Source organism: Phycodurus eques, chromosome 5 (assembly GCF_024500275.1).
Source record: "Phycodurus eques isolate BA_2022a chromosome 5, UOR_Pequ_1.1, whole genome shotgun sequence".
Lineage (NCBI taxonomy): Eukaryota > Metazoa > Chordata > Actinopteri > Syngnathiformes > Syngnathidae > Phycodurus > Phycodurus eques.
Genome location: NC_084529.1, coordinates 32,113,358 through 32,130,663, shown reverse-complemented (window position 1 = coordinate 32,130,663; position 17,306 = coordinate 32,113,358). Strand labels below are relative to the sequence as shown.

At 51.7% G+C, this 17,306-nt stretch overlaps 2 protein-coding genes across 5 annotated transcripts; both read right to left on the bottom strand.

The window, feature by feature from the left end:
• Positions 1–1,307: 1,307 nt before the first annotated feature.
• LOC133402582 (relaxin-3 receptor 1-like) lies at positions 1,308–3,947 on the bottom strand. Its single transcript, XM_061676486.1, has 2 exons — positions 3,904–3,947; positions 1,308–2,574 (listed from the first exon to the last, which is right to left on the bottom strand). The coding sequence occupies exons 1-2, from the start codon at positions 3,945–3,947 to the stop codon at positions 1,308–1,310; spliced, it is 1,311 nt and encodes a 436-aa protein (XP_061532470.1).
• Positions 3,948–6,394: 2,447 nt separating this feature from the next.
• On the bottom strand, positions 6,395–14,540 carry slc25a18 (solute carrier family 25 member 18). 4 transcript variants are annotated; one of them, XM_061676351.1, is made up of 10 exons: positions 14,133–14,537; positions 13,174–13,470; positions 12,756–12,878; positions 11,478–11,533; positions 11,255–11,345; positions 10,726–10,841; positions 10,432–10,606; positions 8,751–8,923; positions 7,436–7,511; positions 6,395–7,364 (listed from the first exon to the last, which is right to left on the bottom strand). In XM_061676351.1, exons 2-10 carry the CDS (start codon positions 13,191–13,193, stop codon positions 7,223–7,225), a joined length of 972 nt encoding a protein of 323 aa, XP_061532335.1. In that variant the 5' UTR covers positions 13,194–13,470; positions 14,133–14,537; the 3' UTR covers positions 6,395–7,222. The 4 variants fall into 4 exon arrangements, with proteins under 4 accessions (XP_061532335.1, XP_061532336.1, XP_061532337.1 ...); XM_061676352.1 differs by having other exon boundaries at positions 14,158–14,537; XM_061676353.1 differs by lacking the exon at positions 12,756–12,878 and having other exon boundaries at positions 14,133–14,540.
• Positions 14,541–17,306: the final 2,766 nt, after the last annotated feature.

Here is a 17,306-nt window from a genome sequence, read left to right as displayed (position 1 = left end):
GTCAAACGAAACGCACAGTTATTTTTGCTGTTAATTACAAAGTGTCCAATGTCGTTATGACAAAGACAAGGAAGCACTCTCACTTCTCGCTCGCGAGGGACTTGCCGGAAGTCAAGTCCGACGCGAAAAATACGTCCGACCGGAAAATACGTCACAGCATCGCGTTCCTTTTTGAAACGACACACTTCCGGGGGATGACTTCCGCTCGGGATTGAAAAATAAAAGCGAAACACTTGACATACGGGTTCTAGTTTTATTCTATAACATCCTGAAGCAATTCCCCCCCGCACAACCATTTCGGACTTTATTTCTATTCGGTTGACACGCCTGGTCATTCATCCTCCAGGTCATTTCGTTCTCTGAGGGTCGAATGCGCAACCGGACTCTTGTGGTTGTCTTCGAAGATGTCCCGCCTGTCATGTGAACAGGCTTCACCCGTTCGTGCAACAAGGCAAACAGAACAGTCCAATTGCAATCGATCAACACGTCATTGATTCGGCGCCCCGAGAAGAAATGGAAATTCCCAAAACCGCGTCACACCATTGTGCCACTTGCGCACAGAGACAGCAAAACAAAAGTCATTTCTTTGAACGAGTTGCAAATCGATGCAAATGATTATGTACCATTTTCTGCTTTTCTGACACGAGCAATTGCTTTTGTCATGTTGATCAAAATGTTTGATTGTGTTCTCAATCGAATAGCCCACATTCGCCCCCCACATTTGGGCATCCGTTCATCGCTAGGCGCCAAACGCTCGAGCAACTTGTCAGTCGGTCTCTTGCAGATGAAAATGTATGACTTTTGCAGGTAACCCATGATGTTTTGCTATTTGTACAACTTCTTTTGAGAAACGCACTTACTGTTTTGTAAATGTTGAAGCGGATTCGAGAAATGTACCAAAGCGTCTGAGGAAAAACTGCCATTACTGTGTGTATTTTTTTGGGGGGAGAGGGGGCCGGTTTTGTGTCATCATGTGGCTACTTCGCCGTGAGCAGTCAGGTGTTTTTATTCAGTGCACCTTTCACCCAGAGATCGGCTCCAGCTCACCTTTGACCCCGAACAGGATAAGGACTCTAGAAAATCCAACGTTCAAGCAAAACGTAAAAGTAAGCTAGCTTCATGCTTAAATGTAATACGACACGCCATAGATGGGCTAACGGAAACGAGCGTGGACGTCGGAGTCATTGTACGCCTTCGAACTACTGCGCCTTGAACGCACGGCGGAGCCGCAACACACACGCAAACATAGCGAACGACGACACACGCGTGAGAGTCACGCGACGTGTTCGTGCCGCGTCACGAGCGGGTCACGGGAGTTGACAGTTTTGGGTGTCGCCCAAGTTGTCGAGCGGAATCCCGACGGCGTGTGCGTCCCGGGCTCGAGCGGGAGCGCGGCGGGGGGCCGCGGCGGGCGACGCCACCTTCCGGAACATCTCTTTGAGACGGGTTCTGAAATCTCGGCGCAGCAGGCAGTAGAGCAGCGGATTGAGGCAGCTGTTGCCGTGCGCCAAGCATACGGTGAGCGGGTGCGCGTACGTGTGCGCCACGTAGTAGGCGCGGTCCCACTGCAGCAGGTTTAACTTGACCAGGACGCCCCACAGGGTCACGGCCTGGTTGGGCAACCAGCACAGGAAGAAGGACAGGACCACGACGGTCACGGAGCGGGTGACGTGGGCGCGCCGCCGCAGCTGCTTGGCGCCGCGCCTGCGCAGCAGGCGGAGCAACAGCAGGTAGCACGCGCACACCACGCCCAGGGGCACCACGAAGCCCACCAGGATCTTTTGAAGGTGGTACAGCGCCAGCCAGGTGCCGCCTTCCGGGAAGCCCAGCAGGCACAGGCGCTCCCCGGCCACGCGCCGCACCGTCGAGAAGACGGCGGCGGGGGCCGTGGCCGAGGCGGCGCCCGCCCACAGCGCGCCGGCCGCCCAGGCCGCCGAGCGCGTACGCCCCCGCCGCCCGCCGCGCGGACGCAGCGCGGACGCCACCGAGCGGTATCGCGCGACGCTCATGGCGGCGAGGAAGAAGACGCTGGCGTACATGTTCATCACGGTCACGCTCAGGACCAGTTTGCACATCGTGTGGCCGAAGGGCCAGCTGAAGTCCAGGAGCGTGTCCGCCGCCCAGAAGGGCAAAGTCAGCACGAAGCCCAGGTCTGTCATCGCCAGGTTGGAGATGAACACGTTGACGGTGGCGCGCAGCCGCCGCCGCCGCCGCCCCGCGCGACCCTTGACGAGCACGAGCACGAGCAGGTTTCCCAGCAGTCCGGCCACGCACACCAGCAGGTACACCGCCGACACCAGCGCGCGCAGCGCCGCCGAGGCGTCCGCCGGCACGTCTGCCGCCGACGTGTTCCGGGGCACGCTCGCGTTGCTGTCCCACGCCCCTGCAGCCATCGCCGCCGGGTCTTCTTCGTTGGTCGCCTTGGCCGCACACGACCCGAAGTGTCGCTGCGTCGCGTTCCAGACACCCGCTGTCGACTGCTCTAATCTCTCTCTCACCGGGAGATGAGCCGCTGTGGCGGCTTTATGGCGGTGCGCGTGCGCGTGGGCGAGGGGGGGGGAGCGGGCGGGCGGGCTTCGTGGACCGAAGCGCCGCACAAACACAAAATCCACACGGGCGCAAAAGTCACGCGAATACACAAAAATAACACACGCATATTCTTCCCATCAGTGAAAATGCACACATACACGTGCACAATATCAACACCCCAACAAACCAAACACTAACCCATATCTCACACACATACATAGGGAGATAAACCAGATGCACGTTACACACAATCACATGCTCTTTTCCCATCATTACCGTCAACGCACACCTGCAAACACGCACACCGATAAGGCCTTTTTCCACGGCAGGTGCCGACGACGGCTGGCTTCCTTATCGCTGTTTGCTAATTAAGCGGCGGCGGCCGGTTCAGTCAACAGCAGATAAATGAAGAAGACAAACGGCCTCGCGTGGCTGCGCTCCCCTCAAACACGCGCGCACAGGAAATTAAGCCAGTGCACGTCCGCTCCTTTTTCTTCCAACTCAGGCAGGGAGCGGCAGGCGGCCGACTCCGCCCGCCTGCCGCTCCCTGTCTTCACCTCCACAAACTCAGCTTGCAGCAAACGTGCGTGACGTCATCAAGTTCAGTTTCTTTTTTTCATCCCAGCGCCCTCGGACTTCGATCACTTTCCTCGCTCTCGTCTATTAACAACTTCACACAACATGTAGACTGTGCAATAAAAAGGAGTTTTCTGTACAGGACTTTTTTTTTTTTTTTTTTTTACGGCTGTGGTTATTGTTAAAGTGGTCTCGAAATAAAGGATCAGATTAGATTGCGGACAGTATGTCAAAACCTTTTCTAAAAGCCCAAACTTGGAAAACACACAAAGGTTGTCGTCGTCTGTAAGCGGCCCGGCCGGGACCGACCGGCGACCGGCGACCGGCCCGGGTTGTCGTCCGCCTTATGCCCGAGGTCTGCTGGTGTAGGCTCCGGCATCCCGCTCCCCTGATTGGCGGATGGGCGGATGGTTCATTACAGTATTTTAATCCCCGTGTGGGGGGAATTCAATGATGCGAGTCATTTTAAATACAGGTCAAATAAAATAATAAACATATCTAAAGGCGGGCACACGTGTTTCATGTCCGCATGCAACGAAGTGGTCAAGTGAGCATGCGAACAGGTGACTTCCTATCCTGAATTGTTGTGCTTTGGTTAAGCGTGTTGCATTTGTGCTATCCGTGTGTGAAGCGTACGGCGCGCGTCACACATCGTGTCGCGACCTTTGGCTCGTCCCGTCGGGGGTCGCCTCACTGTATAAATACGACGGCAGACGAGAGTGTGCGCTCTTCGGCCACGACTGCGTTTCGAGCGCCAAAACAAATACGATGGCGCGACGCTCGCGTGTTTCCTCTCACCTTCGGCTGCGTTGAGCGCGGCGCTCCCGGCCGCTCGGTTTCATCGTGGAAATCAGTGGAAGCCAAGGTGGTAGGAAGAGGAGGGGAGCCTGAGGGAGCCGTGGAACGGAGCTGCGTCACACTCCCAAGTTCTTGCAGTCGGAGCAGGACACCCCGCCTGGAGATGGACGAGGCGGAGGGGGGATCCAAAAAATTGCATTAGAAACACCCATTCGCACGATATGAATTGCCAATCAGTCTCCAAAAAGATCTTAAAACAGCTCTTCGAGAATATCAATGACAGTCTGTTACACCACAGGCATAAGTGAATGATTATGAGGGCACTTAAGTGCCACATGCACTCGCCCGTGTAGCAAAGAGCAATGCTGGCGTTGCAAACTGGCACGTTTGGAGGCGCAAAGGTGACAATTATAGACGACGAATGAAAGTACAGAAACTAGATTCAAACTATTTCCATCCCGCTTCTCCTCACTCGGGTCGCAGGCGTGCCGGACGGCCTGCCCCAGCTGCGCGAGAGGCGGGGCGCACCCTGAACCGGTCGCCAGCCAATCATAGAGCAAATATAAACCAACAACCATTCGCACTCGCATTCACAGCTGTGGGTGAGTTTCCCGTCTTCAATTAACCTACCGTGCACGTTTTTGGGATGTGGGAGGAAACCGGAGCACCCGGAGGAAAGCCACGCGGGTACGCGGAGAACACGCAAACGCCACACGGACCTCAGAACCGTGAGGCCTCTTATTATCAAGTTTAAAAGCTCAAATTAAAACGATACCGTCTGGCGTACACGACAGTGTGAAATGCCAGGACAATTGTTGCTAGGCAGATTAAACGAAGCACAATCAATTGTGCCCCACACGCCAATGTAACAATTGACATTTGCCGGCCATGTTTGAGAGGGCCAACAGGAAGGGGAATTTAGACAGACCAACACACGAAGCAAATCACCCCCGACATCAGAACATATAGATTGATAGACTGTTCTGTATTAAATACAAACATGTCACCGAGAGAGTTGTCAAAGTGGGACCTTTTTTCAGTGTGCGCCTGTGTCATGTGGAGGGTTCCTACCAACTGCCGGAAGAGAACGTTAGCATTCGTTGTCGCCGGCAGGATGTGGAGATGCTTCCGGTGACCTTGAGCTGGGATGGAAGGATGGAAGAGGAATTGACGAGCATTGCATTGAGGCTAGTTTTTAGGAAGGGTTGCATATCTTTGCTTTTTTTTGTTTTGTTTTTGGGGGGGGTTGCAGTGAATAAGAACATCCCCATCTTTAAAGCGGCGGTGAAAAAACACGTCGTTGTCGAAATCGACGTGGACCCTTTCCCACCGTCAAGCATGTAAGCAAATTCAATGTACAATTAACATTGACACTCTTCCATTTCTTACTTTTGATTGTGTGAAATATAGACGACTGGTAATTGTCTTCATTTTTGTTTTGTTTTCACAGCTGCGGAGGAGTGGACAACAAGTGTATCATGACGACGGCCAGAGAAAAGTTTGGAGAACAGACTTGAACTTTGAGGTAAAGACAACCATGTGTTTCATCACGCAGTTTACAATCACCAGAGGGATTATAATTCGAGTGAGATTATTGCTATTCGTATTGAGAGGGAGGTACAGTAGTTGGCCTGCAGAGGGCACTACACTACACACAATCCCAGTGGCGCGCACCCTCACGCAGATCTTTAGCTTTGAGTTATCACTATTAATCTATTGAGACATAGATACAAAAGTGGACAAAGTACTCTTTGATATTTGTGTTTTTTCTCATTGAATCCAATTTTGTGTGCAACTGCTGCATAAAAGCTTTATCAATACACATTGGTCATGACTTTAGTTGATGCTTGAGTGACATGTTCAAACCATATCCAATGCAATGTTTTTATAATCACAGGAATAATAATAACGGAAACACATTTTGACTGTCGTGTCACTCCAGGTCGCCGTACAGGATGAAAAGAACGATCTAAAATGAACAAATCCAAAATGAGGAATGAACTACAGCAAAGTTGGATCAAACCCTCGAAGCAATATAATACAGAAGACACCGCGTTGCGCTATTGATCAGGAAAATGTCAAAGAAAAGAAGGACGGGAGCATTTCGTGATGCGGCCGTTCAAATATTTATCGGATTTCGCCTCGGGCCTCGCCGTGTGGCACGCGTCAGGGCGTCCGAGCCCGGCCGCGAGTTCGCAGATTCACGGTGGATTTGATTCGCACGGCCGGAAGAGGTTTGCGAAAGGGAAGTGGCGTCGCGCGGTTCTGGGGACGAGTCCGCTCGCTCAAGTGCCTTTCTGCTTTTGGACTGGTCGACCACCCGGTGACCGTCTTCCGTTTCATTTCGGCCTCGTGTGCCAAAAGCGTGCGCGTGCGTGTGTGTTTTTGGAACAGTTTGACTACCTTTACCGCTGTACACAAGCAAACAAACAACATGCTTACGATTATTATCAGGGAGCTCTTGGCATTCAAAAGCCAAAGTAATAAACACAGAAGTCGACACAGAAGTCCGCTGGTATCTTTATTTACAAGTAGTAAGCAAATGCTTCGCACAGACACTTTAGTCTATATTGTGAAAACTCTAACCGAGTTACACAAACGGCAGCATTGTGTGCGTCTGTGTGTTTTCTATATTATAAAATGTATGATAATTGAAGTGCATAATTGTTTTTACGAAACAGGACCACAATGCTCAACAGGACAAATTACAGATCATTCAAGACCATTTGTCTGTCGGCCTTGATTTTGTTCCCCATACACTTTTACCATTGGAATTTTGGGCCCAATTGTCTTGGGATTATTTTCAAGCTTCCGGAGCTGTGACGAAGAGGAAGCGAGGTTTAAACAGAGTGGCCGAGGAGCGTGCGGCTTTTCGGCCGGAAGTCTATTTTCTACGCGAATGCGGGGATTAAATCATTAGCGTCAGATGGGCAAACGACCTGCTGACAGGCGGCGGCTCCCGATCCGGGTAGGGAAGCCAAGATTACGAGTCGGACCTCGCGGACGGAGTGGGACGAATGTAAAAGAAGAGCCCGTGTTTTAATGTGTATAACTGAGCGGAGTACAGGAAATGATTCAGAACCGTACAAATGCGTAGCAGCCTGAAAAACATACAGTCACTTTTCTACAGAGCCAGACAAGATGATCTGGGTCCAGAAGTAAGCTCCAAACCCCGCGGGACGCAGAACATGCGGTGCACAGGACCCGCGTGTCGCAAGGCGGGCGGGTCCGCACGTCGATCGTGGCCTCCTTGTATCGACTGCAGATCGACTCCGCCGAATGAAACGTGCAGACACCGCGCGAGCCCTGACGAGGACGTTTATCCCACCGATCCCAGCGCTGCCTCCCCGAGCCCGAGAAAGTAGACGCCTTGCGCAATGCCGAAGAGGGGCGCAATCACCAGTGCGCGGCACGCTGCTCCCTTCAGGAATGCCGACGGTCCCTCTCTTCTCAGAATGCGCCTACAAAATCAAGCATGACCGATGACGGTGAAAAGCGATATGCAGGCAATATTGGAGTGTCGAATATTTACCGTGTGCAGTCAATCATTCCTCTGTAGCTGTCCTCCCCGTCACCTTTGTGCAACGTTTGGAGTCGGGTTTTTATCACTGCGTGGGTGGCAAAATCAAAGATAAGCTACCGACTTCTGTACATTTCAACGCCACTCGCAAAGGGTTCGGGATATTCGGGCGCGGGTGAAATTCCAAGGCCAACCCGAAATGCCCGATCACCTTTTGACAAGTGAATTTCATTTGACCGTCTCTAAGCCTTTCGACGCACGCGCCCACGTCCCGTTCTCCGGCAAGGGCCCGAATGGCGAAATGCACGACAGTTGTTTGATCCACGCGACGACCGCTTCGCTTCATTTCCAAGTTCGTCCGCTTCTCCGCCTTTTCGTGACTCTTCCGGTCTCTCCGTAGCCCTCTTGCCGCCGGCGACGCGGCGCGACACCCGTCGCCGTTTATTGATCGGTGCCGTCCCGGTCTCGCGATGTCGAAATCCGAAGTGCACGTTGAAGAGGACTGTTTAAATGCCGGTTCGAACGCAACCAGAAAATATGTCGGTGGATTCACCGTTTTCGAATGTCGCTCTTCAGCTCCTTGAACGGTTGGACGTGTGCATTCAAAGGTTTTTAGAGAAAGGTCACATTTTCCTTTTTGGTTCATCCCCGCCCCGAGATATCGCCCGAAAGCCGAATAGCCGGAAGCCGGAGCGCCGGGAGAAAGTCCGCACAAGCACAGGTAGAATAGCCGTCCTGCGAGCGAGCAGATGTGCTAACCGCTGCGCCGCCGTGCTAAACGTCGCATGTCCACGATGAGACACGCGATGAAAAACCTTTGAGCCGATTGAGAATAAACATTTTGGCGCCGATACGGATGAAGGTTCTGAGACAGAACTCTCTTCAACGTGCCGAGGACCGCGGCGCAATTGAATCCGTTCTTCCTTCGCCCAAGCCCCGGCCCTCAAAGTTCCCGAGAAACGGTGTACGACACGCACGCGCACGTGCACACACACTCTCGCGCAATCATAGCGACAGCAGGGCGGGGTCAAGTTACATCTCCTAAAGTGCACCGCCAAACCTTGTTTGAATCGTTAGATTGAGTCGGTGTGCCTAATAAAGTGTTTTCCTGCCGAGCGTCTATCGCCGAGTCCGATCGATTCCGAGCGACAGTTGCGATGACACGTGTGCGGTGCACTTGAGGGGACCGTTCCAAATGGGAATTGAAATTTCAATCCAATCTCGGTAAAATCCAGACACGTAGATGTGAAACTACGTCGCAGGGCAGAGGCGCTTTGGAGTCCGGCCACCGAGCCACCCTCGCGGCTCTCTTCGGTCCCCCACTCACCATCCAGCGGTGTGACGGCCACGGCTGCCGCTGAGCCTGCGGAGCATCCCGCCGCAAAGGACTGCCAGAAAGGGGCACGCGCCCGCACGTCGCCTGGACGTCCGTGTTCGGCCCTCCCCAGTGCGTTCAGGTTGGCGAACAAGGGAAAGTAGATCATCGAGAAAGGGACATCCCTAAAAAAGAAGCGCGATCAGGTGAAATGTGCAAAATTGATCGACCGTGTCAGCGTCCAAGCAAGGAGAGGAACGCTGGGACAAAAGCGGGAACCGCCGTGGCCTTTCCCACCGTCAGCAGCTGGAGGAATCGATTGATTAGAGGTGTCAGGAAATGCCGTGTATGTTCGTCACATCATCCGGAATGAACCAACGTTGTTCAACGGGAGCAGCGATGATTCGCACATTCTTAGGAGATGCGAGAGAACGTTTGAGTCAAGGTTCTTTTGCCTTGACCAAAACAGCCAGAATGAACTCACGGATTGGCCGAAAGCTCCGAAAATGCTGGATATTGTTCAACTGCAGTCAAATAGGGCCAGGCCGTACACGTGGGCCTGGCACATCGTGCCACTGCGTCTTCGTACTGCTTTGCCTCCACTCGGTCCCGATGCGAGTGGACCGCAACGGTCAGAAATTCTGAAATTCCCTCATGTCCACCTGCATCCGCCCGTCCGTTGTCCGTACCGCCTCTCCTCGCGAGGGTGGCGGGCGCGCCGCAGCCCAATCCCCGCTATCTTCGGGGGGCACATCAAAACAATAACCATTCGCACTCCCATTCACACCTACGGACAATTTAGAGTCTTCAATCAACCTAGCGTGCATGTTTTTGGGATGCGGGAGGAAACCGGAGTGCCCGGGGAAAAGCCACGCAGGCGCGGGGAGTACGTGCGAACTCCGCACAGGCGGGGCCGAACTATCTTTCATTTAAAAGGGGACATATTTCGCCAAACCGACTTTTTCTAGTATTCGGGACGTAATGTTGTGTCTATGCTACCTCGGTAAATGTGAACTACGAGTTCAAATCATCCGCGCGTTCCTGAGTTGCTCAGGCCTGAAATCAGGTCATTGGAATTTCACGAGCCAAGACCTCCGCGTTCCCTTTCCGCGCCCGAGCCGGCTGTGTCGACATAACAAACAAGTGCGCTCTCGCAAGTGGGGTCTTCTACACGGAGGGAAGCCATCAAAGGGAAGGGGGCAGTCTTAGCCAAACATGGACAAAGCGGATACAAAACTGGGTCAAACGGTCGTGTCTGAGGGGCCTTTTCTGAACACTCGTACGACAAAACCAAGGTGTTTTTTTTCAAATGAAGTTGACCCTTTAACACGAAGTCCGTGTTAGAGAGTCGCTCACGGACGTCTACGTAGCCAAAATACAGGCCCTTTAAACTAACTGAGATTTCTTTTAAAAAATGAACAGAAGTCTACTCCCTACAGTCAATAACGAATTGAACTATCCAACCGACACGTCATGGAATATTTGGGTTACTTTTTTTTACGCGTCATTTGAAACATTGGCGCTGGTGCACCTCAAGTGCGCGCGTGCCTGCCTGCGTAGTTCCAGGCCGAGTGAAGTCAATGGCGAGAAACGGAATCAGAATGACAATCGACACTTATTGCACTCGACGCACTGACGCGAGCGAGAGCGACCCCGAATTCCGTGTAAATCGTGTGTGTTTTTTTGGTTGAACCTCATCAAGGTGGCTCCCGCTCCCCTGTACAGACCAGCAAGGCCTCGGCTTCTCAGCAGCTCCACTGTGATGCTGGTGGCAGACGTCCGCGGGGGAGCACCGGAGCGGACCGCCCGCGGTTCCGCTAATGGCGGAGCGGCAGTCTGAGCCGGCGTGGAGACTTTCCGCTGGGCAGCTGAACAAAAGGCATACTTATGTGAGCCTGCGTCATTATCGGGGGAAGGTCTTTTCTCCTGCAATGAAAGGTTTTACACCCACTGGCCCCATTCGACATCATTGCAATGAGTGTCTCACCGAGCCTCCCCGCATCTTGTAGCTGGATTTTGAGCATTTCCATGGGAGTGGTGACCACCACCTGACACGTCCCGGCTCCACAGCCTGCCAGAACTTCCGCCCAGAGGGGCAAATGCCTAATGGCGGACAAAAAGCAGCAACAAAGCGCATGGCGTCGTTGGCTTGTAGGTCAATCTCTTTCTTTTGGTCACCAAACATCCGGAGTTTGTGTACCTACTTCGAGGTGTTAAATTCATTGATTGTGCTCGACATCGCTCTACAAATCGTACAAAAACGCGTCACGTAAACATTGACCTGCACTGTTAGGGCTTCGAAAGAATGTAAATACATCATTGTAATTACGCCTGCGCACCTTCAAAGAAAGCGCCGCATCAGACGGCAGTAATTCTTCAATGCTAATTCCAGATTTGAGCAAAACCTCTTCGATGAAAGCCGGGAGCTGACGATTCAATCGCATCTTGAAAGTTTTATTTGAAATCTAAATCCTAAAACAACTGAATCCCGTACAGCGAACAAACTGAAAGTTTACCCATCTCCGGAGAGCTTTTGTCTGAAGGCGTCGTTAGCGGCCAGTTTGATGGCTTTTTCCGGCGTGACAAGAGTGAGGTTGACCGCTGCACCTGGACGAGGCAAAGCAAAGCTAACGAGTGAACGAACCGGCGCATCGGCCCAGTTCTAACCGTCATGCGTTTCTAGTTCACGCTAAAGCACAATGTATAGGAAGTCACGGGCGTTCAAAAGGCAAAGAATACCTCTGTAACATCCAAAATAGCCCTCTGAGCGTACTGTCTTAGCCAGGCAGTCCCACCTGACACGACAAAAGAGAAATAACATTGCCTCAGTTTGATGAAGTGCATTACAGCGAACCTTCAGTCGTATGTATCATTTGGAGGCCGACCGATGTTTAGACGCTTTAAAAGCCAAGCAAAAGCGTCGGTCTGCATGAAGTCACATTTGACTCGAAAGACTTCAATGTCGCCGAGTGGCGGCCGACCGGTACTCAGGGTTCAGGATTTACTTCTTGTCATGGCACCGCAGAAAGCTCCGAGCGATGGCGAAGGGGAAAGATGCGATGATAGCCCTGAGACGGGAACGAGATCTCGCCACATCGCAAAGGGTCTGGCTGCTCGCTACGACTCCATATCCATTTAACACTCCAATGCGGGAAGCCGAGCAGCTCATGACTTAGCAGGAAAATGACCGGACAGGCTTAATAACGGTTAAAAGAATAAACTCTTGAGCAGCGGATCATTTGACTCCGTTGCCTCGTGTAAAAATTGCTTTGAAATGACGCCAACTCGGAGGCGTCAGGCAGGCAACATCACGGAACAGATTGTGTAGGACTTTGGAAGTTCCGCATGCAAGTTGGACGTGCACTGCACTCAGACCTATTTTTTCATTTTTATTTTTTGAATGAGCATTATCTGTGACGACATGCCTCAACATTAATACTGAAGGATTTGCTTCACCGGAAACAATTGAACTGTTCTTTGTTCATGTTGAGCCGGAAGCACGCAGCCTAACTTTCTTACGAGGCCTCGAAGGGAAGACGTCATTCCGAGTAGTTTTCCATCGCCGAGTCACAGCGGAAAACCCCGGTCTACCGAGCACAGGACGGCCGCGCCCGTTCACGAGGCAGCGCCGCTGCCCGCCACGCGGGACATTCAGGGTCTTGCGAGGACGCCGGTCCACTTTTCTTTCCATATTAAAGCTCCTACTTGACGGTCGTATTCCATCGCTGAAGTGTTTCTACGATCATCGATTCCAGTGACACGGAGGCATCTACTTATATGCTAGGATGGAGATCGGGATTTTCCGCTGAACTTTCTCAAGCGCTGAGAAAACCCGATGAGTATCTAGCTTGGCAACTTCTATAAGATCGCTTGCGATTGATGTGAAAGTGCAATCGTTGTCTAAATGAGTTGTTAATACAGCGATACAATGCAGTTATGCGCTTCGGATGCCGAGGCAGGAAAAACATCGCAGTTCCCGTTTTTGTTATTTGACTTTGCGCCCGAGGTCGTACTCACATTCCTTTGTAGATTTGGGCGCCCTGCTGGTTCTGCAGGCGGGTTTTGGCCAGATCGATCGGAAATACACACGTCACGCCAACCAGGCCAGCCACGCCCCCGTTAATCAGCTTAGCAGGCAGACTGCAACGGGATCAACACTAGACACGTGGGACCCAAAACATTTTGCAGGCAAAACATTTGCACGCAGCTGTCAACACGAAGCGCACAAATGACTGAATAACGATCGAGACATGCGGATGTCTCGATCGTGGACTCCGAATGATATTAGGGGATCAAATAAATGGAGCGGAAACAGATCCCTCTTCGGAGGATTCGAGTCAAACAGACTTGTAGTGTCGGAGCCATTTATTCTGTCGTGAGCAGGCAGGCGACCGGAATCGCAGTAGAACGGAATGCTTGAGGAAACAAAGATTACCTTATTTTCTTCTCCGTCATCCTGTTTGCGTTTGGGCTGCAGGCCTACGACTCCCTTTGTCCTCCTCCTCTTCTTCGTCTTTCCCTTCTCGAACGGTCAGCTCGCCCCTCGCTTTTGCCCACTCGGTCGCACCGACGCAGCTCACCGGGTCTTTGATCGCGTCGCGAGCGGACTCCTCTCTTCCGTTCTCCTCCCGCCGGTACGACGCCTTTTTCCCCGTGAGGGCCAAAACCGGCGACGTGGGCTTGGCGTCTCCGAGGCCGGCCCCTCTGCTTTTTGCTCTCCCTCACGCAAAGTCTTCATTGGAAAACACATACAGGAAAGCGTGATTGCGTGAGATAAAACTCCGAATCGAATCAAGATGTCACAGGACTACCCGTAAAAAACAAAAAAAAAACAACAGCATGCCGAGTCTCCCGAAGAGGCCTCGCGGCGGGGAGAAGAGTGTTTGACACAACACGGTGAGCAAAAGGAGAATTTAGTATCCCTTTAGCACACATGCACTGGCCTAGAATTTGGTTGTTGTGCTGATGGGATCCGTCGTGTACACTAAAAGTTACAGAGGGTAAATGTTAGAAGTTAGAACGATAGCTAATCCTCACAGATCGACTTTTTTGCTTCCAAGTCTTGCCTTGACTTCCTTAATCTGGTTTGATCTCCACCTCTACTCTGCCTCTCGTTTGGCCCGCCATCGAGCTTCATTTGTAGCTCGACTCGACCCTAACCCCTCCGATCTTTGTTTTTGCATTTTCCGGCTATTCCTAAATGTGCTTGTTTTCATTGCCGCGTCCTGCACATGCCCTTCCCTGCGCAACTTTCCTTTGGCCCGGCTCCGTTCACACGCTCAGAGAGAGAGAAGTGACCCCGCCTCACCCCGAGACAACCTCTATCTCCAAGCCCCCCGGTGCCCTTTATTCTGCAGAATACCACCAGAAGAGCCTCCTCTGTCCTTTTCTTACCGTACAACGAGGAGATCGTCCTTACCGCTGTCGCTGTCTCCCACGACCTGGCTCAAGCTGTCCGCTTTCGTCTCCCTTCAACCGCGCGTGCATCAGCGGTAACCGAGCGAGAGCGAGCTGAGAGCACAAATGCGAGCATTGTCTCGTTTGCTAAATCCCTCCCTCTCGCGGCGACTGTCCGCGTGACGCAGCCCCAGCGATTGCCTTCACGCAACTGACAGACGCTAATGTACCCGTGGAGCACACACACACGCGACGGAATCACATATCAACAGTTCATTTGGAATCTGTCTTTTTAACAGATGGGAAAAGCAAAGGCAAAGATGGCTTTAGCCGTTCTAATGAGCCCTTGCATTGGTTAGCCTGCGTATTACGCAATAGTCTGCAACAGTCTGCAACTCGTCAGCCGCCACGAATGTTCCCAGACTCACAGTGCGCGCATTACCGAGGTGAAAGCAATGCCGATAGGAGTAACATCGTGTTGACGGGTCCAGAATTAGGCCAGGAAACACATTAGAGATGGCAAAAACAAGGCATTACATAAGGACACCCCCCCCCCCCCCCAAAAAAAAAAAGCTTTTGATTGCCACAGCAACCACTCTTTGCCCTTAAACATTTTCTTTCTGGTGGTCTAGAAATGCTTCTCTCAATTATGTTTTCTTGAAACATGGTGTGTTTGAATTTGGATTTTCTTCTCCTGTCTGATGCGCGGAATTCTTTTAGTGGCGTTCCTGGATCGTTCCTGTTTTCTCTCGGCTTTGTGCTCGAGTGTCATTCTCTTCGGAAAGATGCTCCCGAGGGATCTAAAGATAAGAAATACGATGACTCCGCCGCCAGCGCTCGGGTTTTCCAATCTCATCCCAGACTGACTTGTCCTATTTGGTGAAGACGTTCATCCAAGTACATGTAGCACTTTAAGGTCAATGACAATTAAGAAAGTGTCTTTTTGTCATTTTTAAAAAAATGGTACACTGTGTGCATCAGGGGTCACCAACCTTTATGGAACTGAGAGCTATTGCTCGCCAAGGGCTCCTAATTTGGGAGACCCTTCCGAAATAACAATTTCATCCATGCAAAGACACTGAATCGTGTGAAGGATTTCTCACAATAACTGAACGATTGAACACGGCAGGTAACCGATACGCCGCACTTTATTTCCAAACATCTCTGCGAGCGTTTACATTTCAAATGACCACACTTATGCACATTTCGACATGCCCCATCACTGGGTGGCACCCGGTGCCCGCGACCCTGCTGTACATACATACGTCTTGGGATGAAAGTTTTTTTTTTTTTTAAATCTCAATAAGACGCAGGTATACATTTTACATTTCAAATGGACTGACACTTACAGTTGTCTTTGCTTTGCTCGATAACTAAAGTATGTACTCTCTACTGTACATCTGCTGATCCGTCCGGTCCCATCTCAGGGACGTTCTCGGCATCGTCTGCTGTTTCCACCGGGTTATCCGGCTGGAGCTGGTCAGACCCCAGCTTGCGCGACTCCGGGATTCCGGAGGGCGTCTCCGCTGCTTTGGCGGTACTGCAGATGGCTCTGTTTTCCCACACTCCCTCGACGCCTAAAATGCCGAAAGTCGGGGAATAGACTACGACAGTAAGAATCGGGCCGACAAGCCTCTACAACTAACGTCCGCTCGGAAGCGTCTCGCTCCCCACCGAGCCTGCTGGCGATGGCCGTCTCAAGCAGCATACAGGGAGCGCTTCCTCTCTGCGATCTTTCCACGTGTAGCGCCGGCAAAACGGCTCGTTTCGTGGACTCAGACACGAGGACGACGTGCGGTCGCGGGCGGGAACTGCGACGGGGCAAGGGAACTTACGCTGCGGTTCGAGATCCACCGACAGCTCTGCCAGTCTCCTGCAGAGGTCGAGTTTGCCTGCTTACCGGCTCCGACAGAGGCGATGGATCTCTCGGAGGGATGACATCGCGTCGCCCGCATAAATCCGGTACTGGTGGCTTAGGCGTCGGTCTGCAGGGCTCGATCATGCCTTCACCTAGGCTGGAAAAAGGGAAACAGCAGGAGTTAAAATCGACTCAATCCGATCCAGTACACGATATCCAATACAATCGATTCACACACGATTTTATCACGTAAAGTCGAACTGATTCCGCACAACATTAAAACTATGTATTTGTATTGCGTTAATCAAAACACTGCAATTGTGTTCGGTGACCAACTGGAACGGAACATACAGCGGCTGAAATAAGTATTTAACACGTCACCGTTTTTCTCACTAAATACACTTCCAAAGGTGCCGCTGACCCGAAACGTTCACCAGATGTCGGAAACAAGCCGAGGAACCCGTACACGCAAAGAAAGCGGAACAAACAAGATCAGAAATTAAGTTGTGTGGAAACATGTGGAATGACACAGGGGAAAAGTATTGAAATGGCACCGCACATTACCCTGAAACCGACAGTGAAGTTCGGAGGTGAGGACGTGATGGCGGGGGGGGGCTGCTTTTCAGCAAATGGTCCTGGTAAACATCACGTTATTGAAGGAAGGAGGAACGGGCAAATGTACCGAGACATCCTGGAGAAAGATCTGCTGCCGTCTACGAGGGTGAAGAAAATGAAACGAGCGGGGACATTTCAGCAGGGTAATGATCCCAAACACACCGCCGAAGAAACTCTCAATTGGTTTCAAAGAAAAAAAAGGAAGCGGCCAGAATGGCCCGGCCGATCACCTCAATTGAATCCAATTGAAAATCTACGGGACGAACTGAAGCTCGACGTCCCGCGGAACCTTCGAAATGGAAGGACTGCGTGTGTGGAGGAATGGGCCAAAATCACACCAGAGCAATGCATGCGACTAGTTTCTCCGTACGGGAGGGGTCTTGAAGCCGTCATTGCAAACGAAGGCTTTTTTTCAAAAAAGTAAATACCACCCGGTGTGTTCAATACTTTTTTTCCTGTGGCATTGGACATCATTACACATGACTTCCTTTCTCAGCTTATTTGTTCTACTTTCGCCGTATGTACGGATCACTTGGGGTTTTCCCAACATCTGGTGAAATAATAGCGCCTTTGGAAAAATATGGAATGAGAAAAAGGGCGACGTGTTAAATGCTTATTTCAGCCGCTGCGCGTCCTCAAAGAAGATCCCTCGAGCGACGACTGCGGGCCGCAGTTGTCCTTGAAGTCATCGAGGTCTT